General features: G+C 44.7%; 1 protein-coding gene across 1 annotated transcript in view; it reads left to right on the top strand.

Moving 5' to 3' along the window:
• Positions 1-2471: 2471 nt before the first annotated feature.
• The window catches only part of FBXO3 (F-box protein 3), a 30204-nt gene continuing 22013 nt past the window's right edge, over positions 2472-10662 (top strand). Inside the window, exons 1-2 of the mRNA XM_019551969.1 lie at positions 2472-2613; positions 9390-9479. Coding sequence (XP_019407514.1) covers positions 2516-2613; positions 9390-9479 — 188 coding nt within the window. The 5' untranslated portion in view covers positions 2472-2515. The remainder of the gene's footprint in view (positions 2614-9389; positions 9480-10662) is intronic.

Genomic DNA, 10662 nt, shown 5'->3' with positions numbered 1-10662 from the left:
TAGGGTTGGAGAGGAGTGGATATAAGGGATGACCGTTACCTGGCAATAGTAAATGTAAAAATAAAATTACAGAAAGTTACAAAGAAAAGACCTCCACAGTATGAGCAAAGTAAATATAAGTTTACATTACTGGTGATAAAATCACTTTGGCTAGCAACAATGCAGATCTGAGAATACCTAATGTTTGACTGATCCTTTGGAATGGATCAGAGAGCAGTAGGAATGGTACTTGGCTGTTTGTAGCTGTGCCTACCTCCTCCTTGAGGACTGTTTACTAGACACTGTGAAATCCAAAATGGCAAAAAAATACACAAAGCAAACTGCAGTAATATTTTAGTGCACTTTAAACATTCTGAATTTTTTCTCCATGGGAATACCTTTTTAAAACATAGATGCCAAAGGCAAAGTCAAGTTCACAGAAATGTAGACACATACAAACACTGGTGTCTCCCTCACAATTCCCTACTTTACTGGAGGTGTCATGACACTGTAGCGCTGCCTTAGGATCATGCTACTGAGATCTAAAAATAGAGGAAAAATGAAAAAGGTGATGAGTTTGAGGGCATCAGTAGAACTATTCCTCCAGCTGGTAATTACTCCAAGTAAGTCTATTTTTCTCATCAGTCACTGTAACACTCATTTGTCATCGAGAGTTTATTTTCCCTCCTGAAAAAGCATGTGTCCTAGGGATCCTAACTGTATTATCTGAGACAGAGGGATAGGGGAACTAATTCAGATGCATGCATAAGGACCCAAAGGGTTTATAGTTTTCTGATTCAGTAACATGATGCCTTAATTTCCCTATTGGCAAAACTCAGGAGATTTATCTATACACATGAAGTTGTGAGGTGTATTTTATTGTTTGTAAAAGGCTTTGAGATCCTTACTTTCAGAGGACAATGGGATTATACATGTATTTTTATGATGTTGGTTACAATAATTAATTAGCACCTTAGTTTTCACTTTTTTTTTACTACAGAAAAAAATAGAGCAGTCCTTTATGGGAGGTGGACTTGATGACCTGTGGAGGTCCTGTCCAGCCTTGTTTCTCCGTAATTCTCCTGCAAAGAACTCAGAAAGGTCACACCAGAATATTTTGGATACTGGGGACTCCTATTTAAAATCTCTAGGCTTGTGAATCATGGTATGTGCACCTAAGACTGCTACCGTTGTGTGGCACCCTGTGGCATCCTGGAAAGGCTCTCAAGGCACCTCAGGGCCCCCTGGGGGACAATCCCTGGGCTAAGCGGTCAGGGCAGCAGGTGGCACTACTAGGTGGGAGCCCTTTGCTGCCTGGAGGGGTGCCAGGAGGCCTTTGCTGCATGTAGGTGACCAGTGTGACCTAGGCCAGCCCCTGTGGGCGTCATGGCCCTAGCTGCAGTGGAACAAGGTCCCCTGGGCTGGGTGTAACCTCATGCTGGGCAGTGTTACCAGGTATACCATAATTATCATATTTGCACCATAATTAACCCCTTGTATGGTGTTCAATCAATAACAGTAAAAGCGTTCAAAATGTATGTATCTTGGGGCATAGGTTGTAGCCCTGTTGATCTAAGGACACAGGCAGACAAAGGTCTTTGGGTAAATCCAAAATCTTTTATTAGACCAACTAAATAATTGGAAATTTTTTTCTTAGCAAGCTTTTGAGTTTAGAAACCCTTAGTCAGGCTGAAGAAGCATCTGCAGTTGGTGCGTGCTCTTCCTGGATGAGCCACCTTCCTGGATGGAAGAGCACACACCAACTGCAGGCACTTCCTCAGCCTGACAAAAGGTTTCTAAACCAGAAAGCTTGCTAAGAACATTTTATTTCCAACTATTGAGGTGTTCAAAATGTACAGTATTTTTTGAGGCAGCTCATTGATGCAGCATATTCAAAACCCAAATCACTCTCACAGATTTTAACTGACTTCTGGGTTTGCTTTTTTTTTTTTCTGTTTTTTTGCACCGGTCCTGGAAGCACTGCAATACCAGGTCAATGCATGGAGTGGATGGAGCTGCCAGCTCTTTCTGATGACTGTTGGCCTCAAAAAGAAAGACATGCATCAACTTTGATGACCTGGTTCTCACTCACTCTTCGAGGAGTTACGGGAGCAATATAAAGGAAATAGGGAGGACGCTGCCTTGCATATATATTTGCAGATTTTTCGCATCGTTTTTCAGCAAACACGAGAATTCTGAACTTCCAATATGATCATGTCACATTTCAGACCTGCCAACGCTGGTGCTGCGACTCTCCTGCTCTGCACCCCTTGGCTGGACTGGAGCCTGAGCACTCCTGCGCCCGGGGCGGCTCCGCAAAGCTGTCCACAACGCCACTCCACAGCCAGACTAGGAGCCTGCAGTTCCCCCTCCGGCCTGCAGGTGGCGCTGCCGCCCAGCGCCCGCCCGGGGCCTCCTCCCTCCCCGGCTCGCCGTGACTTACGATAACAAACCGGCGCGAGGGGCGGGCGTTGGTGCCGCACCAGGCCTGGGCGGCGGCGGCAGCAGCGGCAGCAGGGACTCGCGGCCCCGCGCCATGTCGGACATGGAGCAGCAGCCGCTGAGCCTGGAGCTGCTGCCTACGGACCCGTTGTTGCTCGTCCTCAGCTTCCTGGACTACCGCGACCTCGTGAGGTGGGCCCGGCGCGGGGGGTGGGGGGCAGCGTTCTAGAGTGACGTGTCTTCCCCCGGGGGCGTTCGAAAATGACGTGTCCTCCCCCCACAACCGCGAGTGTTCCAAAGTGACGTCTCGCGCCCTCCCCCCGCCTTCGAAGCCTGGGCGTTGCCCCCAACGGTCGCTGGTGGGGAGGGGTTGTGAGGGGCAGGTGCCCACTCCACGCTCCAGCCACTGCACCCGTGGGGCTGACAGGAGGTGGTGGGGGCTCCCTAGCCCCGGGATGTGGTTGGCTGGCTGTTCTGAGGGGTGCGGCTCGTCCTCCTAGTCATCATCACCCCAGGCTGGAAGGGGAGCAAAGGCGGCTGCATGCCCGCTTGGAATAGGGGTGTGACTGGTTGGACCTGTTGGGGAGCAGCCGAGATGGGGAAAAAAAAGAAAGGTGTCTGGTGTCTTCCTGCAACTGTTTGTGGCACCAATAGCTGGAGTGGGATGGGTGAGGGGAAAAAAGGAGCGGGTGCGACCCGCCATAGGTACCCATTTGCTGCTGCCAAAAGGTGACGATGGGCGAGTGGGGCGGACCTGGGGAAGAAGTTGAGGCAGGAAAACATGGGTGGGATCCTGAGGTCGCGCTCAGAGGGACACTGCAGCCCTGGCAGCCCAGGAGCGATGTGACAGGCAAGGGTTTCTCAGGATGATGGCTTTGGTTGGCGGGGTCGATTTCAATGAGCTTTCGCAGCCGGAAGAGGTTCTTTCTCGGGTTCATCATCTTTTCCACGCCTCGGACCCGAGGAAGGACGCCTTGCGTTTTGAAAGCTCATCTGATTCTGTTTCAGCTGTGCCATGAGGGGGAGATCTTACTTTGGACCAAAAGGTCCTTGTCCTTTCTGCAACATTTAAGCATTTTAAGGAGCCTCTGCCTCAGTGGTGAAGGAGTCCCACAGCCCACCTTTTTTTCTGGCTTACAGTCTATCCTGGTTCAGCAGTGGAGTGAATGTGGTGATTTAAACATCAGATATCACACTTCATAAGAAATAGAAAAAGGGCAAGGAGTAAGCAGTTGTCAGTATATGTCCAAAGTTGTCACGGTTAGAGCATTGTCTAGGGGCTGGCAACCACGTTGGCAAAATATCCTTAACTGTGGCGTTAGGGACAGTAGCCGGGAGTTTGCATACATGAGAAACAAAAGAAATTCTCGTAACTGCACAAACCTGTTACTAGCTGAAGATAGGACAGTGAAAAGGGTGTAAAAAAGGTAAAAGTGGGCACTTCTGCATTTCATATACACTTTGCATACTGCACATTTAGTTTAGTACTTGCTTAATAAAGTACTAAGTAAATGTGCAGTGTGGTGAGTTACTGCACAGTAGCACTGGCACATGTTTTTTTCGTGATGCTCACAACATAGCCTAATAACACTGTGCAGTAGGCTATTAGCATGGTTTTCACTGTGACACAGTACCGCACAGTGTTGGTAGGCTAATGTGCATTAAGTGTCTTGTATAGGTGTGCCCACTGTTAAATATTTCTGTTCCTAGGTCTGTGCTAGGAATGAAGCAAAAGGTGATACTCATCCAGAGAATATTAGGCAGCTACTACTAATAAACATTTCTAAATCAGCAAGCTTGGATAACTTGCTCCTTTAGGAATTGGTTCAAGACCAATCTCTGGCCCCCTAGTGTTCATTTTTAATTATCCCAAGTATTCCACAGCTTTTCTGGAAGACTGGAAGAGATGTTAATGTTGTGGTGAACCCAGTACTTGTAGTTAGCCTAGCATCAGTCAGTCCTGGGTAAAATAATAGAAAAGATGATAAGGGATTAGAGAGAAATGTCAGTCAAAATGTTTTTTTGGAAAATGTCTTGTCAGACGCATCTGATTGCATTCTTTCTGGTGATTACAGGTTTGGCTGATAAAAGTAGCAGAAAAAGCATATTGCATTTACACTAAGTCATTTGTCTTGGTACTGAATACTGTTATGATTTTAAAAATTGGTGTTATGTGGTATCTGTGTATCACAGTAAGTGAAGAAATTGCGAACTGGCAAGTCTCAAAGTACTTGTCCAGGAGGAATAGTCACAAATTGAAGTGTTTCCAATAGGATTCTGCAAGGACTGGTACTAGGCCCAATACTGTTAAACATTTTCATTATTAAATTGGAAGTAAAGTATACAGATGAATGAAAATTCATAGCTACTCCAAAGGTGGGCTTAATAGTAAATAATGGGGAAGAGAAGGCAGTTTTACAGAGGGCATCCACACGGGTACCTTTGGAGTCATTTCAAAAGGGCAGCAGCCATTAGGATGGTAAATGTGGGTAAGTTGGAAGCAATCTTGATCTCTGTAGGTATGGACAAATGTACATTTAGAGGCATTCTAAATGGGCATCAACTTCTGTGTTCTAATTTTACATATGGAGAAGCCAGAAAATGATTCAGATGTAGCAAAACTGCTTCAATTTTTACATATGATAAAGCTGTTTTAAAGTGGGAGTGGTTTTGGAACATTTGCATTGTTTTCTGGCTTCTCCATGTGTAACAGTTGGAATGTAAGAGTTGATGCCCTACTGTAGGTATACATGTCCATACCTGGAGAGTGGGATTCCTTTGTAAGATTGGGCTACTCAGATAAAATTAGTTTAACAAATCCAGGAACAAGAAGTGCAGAATGTGGAGATGTGCCCTGAAGTGTAGTGATCCTGAAGAGCAGCAGTTGGCAACCTTTTGCAGGTTGCTGGGCCAGAGGTAGGCAGGTACTAGGACACCTCCCCCCCCCGCTGTTGCCACTTCTCCTTGTGGAGGCATGGGAAGAACAGCCGTACTCACTGAAGAGCTCCAGTGCCAAAAGCTCATGGCTGCAGGCTGGATCCAGTGGGTCTGTGGGCTGTAGGTTGTTGAAGAGGATTAAAAGACCATAATGGGCACAACTTGGCTGCTTGTATGATGTTGTGGTGGAAAGAGTAAAAGAAGTGGATGTGTAATATAAGTAGTGATAGGGGTGGAGTGCCATTTCTTTTTTTTTTTTTAACATCTATAAGCAGCATTGATGAGACTGGTACTGGGCAGTTTGTGCTGAAAAATTGGAAAGAGTACAGAGAAGAGCCACAAAATTGATTTACGGGTTGGAGAAAATGTCTCAAATGAGGCTTTCAGAGCTTAATCCACTTGATTTGAGAGGTCTTGGGGTTAGGCTATATAAACTACATCCATATATGTATTGGGTACGGAAAACCTCTTCAAGCAAGTTGAAGTGGATATAATAAGAATCAATAACTGGATCCCTAAGCTGCACGAATTCAGATTAGAAATTGGATGTGTCCTATATTTATTTTTAACGCATGAAGATTGTGGAGGATTTCCATCCCCAGTCTCTTCCCTGTTTCTCCTGCTAGCTTTTTTCCCCTCTATCATTGTCTTCTTACTGGTTGCTAAGCAACCAGCTTGGCCTACGTGACCTGGACCAGGTGAGAGGGGGGTGAATTTTCCTTTCTATTCTAAGCGGAGACCTCATGGCCCGGGGTGGGGGGGGGAAGGGCCAGTAGCCCCTTTCACTCCACCATGTAGTGATTATGCTTTTCAAATTGGTTGGCTAGCAGCCAACAACTGCTGGCCTTCATTGGGTCCCCAAAGGTGATGTCAAAAGGTCTATATAAGCCAAGACTGCCCAGTAGCTGGGGCAGAGCAGCTATGATGAAGACACACTCAGGAGCTGAAACATCTGCTGCTCTACTCACTTCAGCATCTTGAGCGAGAAATTGCTGAAACCTATCTAGATGTATAGCTTGCTGTAAAGTAGATGCGTGATCAAAGGCTACCTAGCCACACTGTTTGCTCTAGGGTTATTCTGTAGTACTTCTCTATTCTGCACCCTTCCCCAAGCCTTCCCTCTGAGCCAATAAAGTTTTTCACTGTATCAATGGTGGACTCATTGGGAGAGACATGCCTTTGTATCCCCTTGGTCGACTTACTAAGGGAGGCTACCTTTTGTGGTTCAGGCTAAAGGAAGCACCCCAAGCTTTTGCAGTGGGTCCAGCACCCTCAAGGTCTACAAGGCCTGTGTACCCCAGGGGGCACAGGGCCGAAGACAGACCAGATCCCTTGGGTGATGGCAGCAATACCCCCAGGCCTGTGGGTGTGCTCCAGGGAGGTGCTTGGAGCTTGTCAGGTGGACGGTGCAGTGAGGTGGGTAGCTCAGCTCAGGAGCACCCCCTACTGGCCTGTCACAAAGATAACTGACTGTTGGAACAAGCTACAGGGGTGAGTGGAGGATTCTCCATTTTGATTTGATGCCATCAGATCAAGATTGGGAATGCCTGTCTGGAAGTTATTTTAGCTGGACACAGGATTAGGTTCTCTGCAGGGGAAATGGCTGAAATTCAACAGCCTGTAATACCCAGGAGGTTCAAACACCTGAACTGACCTTACATTATATATCTATGAAAATAAACCTATTTTTTGCCTTTTATCACTGAACATGTCATTGATGTATTGTCATATTTTCTTATGCCTTATGTTTCTGCTGCTCATAATGCTGTCCCCTGTGCCCATGGCATTAAAATGTTCCTTATTACACTTGTCTTATCACTTTGAAACTTTTTTGTCTCCCCATGTGCCAGTGTTGCACAGTGCTGTGGGCTATTGCTGCATCACTTTTTTGTTGTTACACTGCCACTGCATGAAACTGATTTTGCAGGCTGGAGGCAGAACATTTTGCAGGTCTGTGGGTCTTGCAAGTAACTTCAGATTTTATAGCTCCATCTGTAGTCAAGTTTTACAAGAGACAAGATACTGCATTAAAATCAGAATGCTCTCAGAAATACAATATGGGTGGCAACCATGACTTAGTTGCATGTGATTGTTTAACTTCAGGGGGTAGTGCTACCTGCAATTAGTTGACATGGTTTCATGTCAGAGTTAGAATGTAAGAGTTGATTCCCTTTTGAAACGGCTCTAAGTGTACATGTGTCCATACCTAGAGAGATTGAGATTGGCTTGTTTGGATAAAAATAGTTTGATAAATCCAGGAACAGGAAGTGCAGAATGTGGAGCTGTGTCCTGGAGATCAGTGACTCAGAAAAGCAGCAGTTGCTGGGCCAGAGGGACCCAGCTCAGCTCAGAAGTTCTTTATCAGATTATGTCCATTAGATGAGTGTCTGTGGTATCTTGCGGTATAGTAGCATATCTGCTCTAGAGTTAGAAGTTTAAAAAAATAAAATAAAAAGGGAGGAGTAACAGATTAAGCAACCATGGAAACATTTCTGACTAAATTAGGTTGGGGGAAGGAAGGATACCTGTTTTTCTCAGGTCAAGACTATTTTTTATCTTGTCTTGCATCCATGTCTAGGCAGATCTGAGGGTTGTCTACAAAAGAAGCCAGCATTCATGGTATTAATGTGGATAAGATCTTGCTTAAGAAATCATGTTGCATGGAGCACATTAACCTTAATCTATATTCTGAGGTATCAGATTCAGGGAAAATAAAAGCTGTTCCTAAAATTTGTTATTTTTTCTGTAAGATGGCTTGTTCAGGGGATTTTTTGGAATTAATCATTAAAAATATAATCCAGTTAATGTTTCCCAATTTAGTCTGCAAAAAAACCTACCATGTCTTCTTCAAATTCCTTCTTTATCTGTAACCTACATTGTAACTCCTCAGCTACTGTTTAGGCAGGCAGTTTAGGAATTCTCTTGTGTACTTTAAAATTAAAAACCAAAAGAAGGAATTAAAACTATGTAATGGTACAGATGTTTAACCTCCAGTAGCAACTTCCTTGGAGTACTTTAACCCTGGCTGTTCCAGGATTATTTTTCTCCCTGAGTAGCCATTTTTGATCTAGGAGAAAAAAACCTGAACATCTATATCAGAGGTGTCCAACCTTTTTGAATGTGGGGCTGGATCATGAACTTTTTATCACCCAGTGGGCTTGCGAGCCATATTCAAAGAACTCACAGGAAGCGGTATCGCATCACACTCCCTCCCCACCCCCCCGAAATGAAAGTACAGTGTTTACTTTCATTTCCCATCGCAGCACCTCGGGCCTCAGAAAAAACCTTGGAGGGCCACATGTTGGACAAGCCTGATCTATATGTTTTTGGTTTCTGCTGGGAGAGCAGAATTTCTCCTGGTAGAAACTTACTGTCTGTACTTAGCCAACATTTATTATTGCAGGGAAGGTGAAATAAGAGCTTTTTGATGATGGATGAAGGGAGAATCCTAGAGGGCATAATTGTAGTTTGAGTATCTGTTTGACTAAAAATGCGGTTTGTTACCACAACTTGTACCTCTTCTTGACAGGCTTGTTTTTAACATACCTTATTTACTTGAAAAGATGAGGGTAAACTTCCCCTTCAAATCAGCAAGGAGGAGGGAAAAAAAGTCTTGTCTTGGATTTGTGTGCTGGCTAAGGGCAGGCCAGGATACATGGGGTAGGGGAGCAAGGAGTGGGAGTCTGGCCGCTCAGCCCCTACCACTGAGATGACCTTCAACTAGTTAGATTATATACGTGGGAAATTGTAGCAAATCCATCATTTTCCCTGTATAGAATCTAATTACTGGGAGCAGGTCATCTTAAATTTGAAGTTGTCTTGGTTTCTGTAAATAGTACTTTTATCAGCCATGTTAATCATACAAGTCTAAGCATAATGTATAAAATTTCTCACTTTTTAAAATTGGTTGAAATTTTATAACTTTATGGGTTTTTTTCATAAAGTACAATATTTAATATCATGCCTTATGCTTGTCCTTTGTTGTTTTACTGATTTGTGTAATCAGACTTACTACTGGTGTGTTTTTATAGCTGTTGCTATTTAAGTCGAAGATTAAACCAGCTATCCAGCCATGATCCATTATGGAAAAGACATTGCAAGAAATACTGGCTTATATTTGAGTAAGTATGGATAGTATTTTTGTGAACAAAAATTTGATGGCAGAAGAAATTTTTAACTAGTTCAGCTGGGCGGCATCACTATTTCAGATGATGATCTGTTGGTACAATATCACCAGAGTTGTTAGAGAAGCTTTAGGCGACATGAGTTGAACAAATCTGGTGTTCTCATCAGAATGTACTTAGACAGTTATTTAATATTGTACTATTTCTTACGTACATGCTGGGTTGAGGCCCTCTAGTGCAGGAAGCTAGCTAAGTAATATTTACAGTGCCATAAATGTGTGGGGAGTCTTGGATTTAAATGTTGTTTGTATTCCAAAGAGTATACAAACTAACACCATTATTCTGCAAACTGCACAGATGACACTTGGCTTCTTCAGACTTTCAGGAATGGGACCTTGGGATAGACTGGGGGTGGGTGCATAGGCTGGATCTGGCCTGCCAGTTGATTTTATCCAGCCTGTGTCTGCCCCTGCGGCACCCTGGATGGTGCTGAGCCCTTCCTGCTCTCACTCCATGCCTGCTGATGGAACTGTCCCAGCTTATATATGCAGTGCTGCTTAGCTTCCCACACCTCCAGCTTCTCCCCCTCTCCTCCGACTCCTTTCCCTGCTGCACTGCTCTGGGTAGCATGTAGGGCTGGGAAGCAGCAGTGGTGCTGGGCGCCACATGCCCAGCTAGGCAGAGAGGAAGCTGCAGCCAGGCAGCTCCTGCCCCAGCTGCGGGGCTCTAGCTTCAGCTGCCGGCCTTCTTTCACCCACTTGGTCACCCACAGGTACCTACTCATCACACCACCTGTGGGTGCACCTGCCCTGCACCGCCTGGGCAAGCTCTGCTGCACATGCCTCCTGTCCCCGCAACCCGCAGCTGGCTCCTGGGATCTACTGGGCAGGCATCCCTCCTTACATGTAAACCCCCCACCCCCGACACCCTTCCTCCACAATACACAAGAGTAAAACTTTATTTTGAGCTATTATGCAATTACCTCTATATATACTACTTAATTTTGTCCTGATTTGTGTTTTTTTTAAATTTTTTAAAATAAAACTAAAATATATTATAGTAGATGTTTGATTTTTAGTATATGATTTGTTTTTTATCTATACTTTGTTAAAATGATATCTTTTGAAAGATTTTCTGTGTGTGGGTCTTGACAGCTCACCAAAACTCGTTAAGTGGCCTG

Source organism: Crocodylus porosus, unplaced genomic scaffold (genome assembly GCF_001723895.1).
Source record: "Crocodylus porosus isolate Cpor-Errol unplaced genomic scaffold, CroPor_comp1, whole genome shotgun sequence".
Classification (NCBI taxonomy): Eukaryota; Metazoa; Chordata; order Crocodylia; family Crocodylidae; genus Crocodylus; species Crocodylus porosus.
This window is presented reverse-complemented; position numbering and strand designations above follow the sequence as displayed.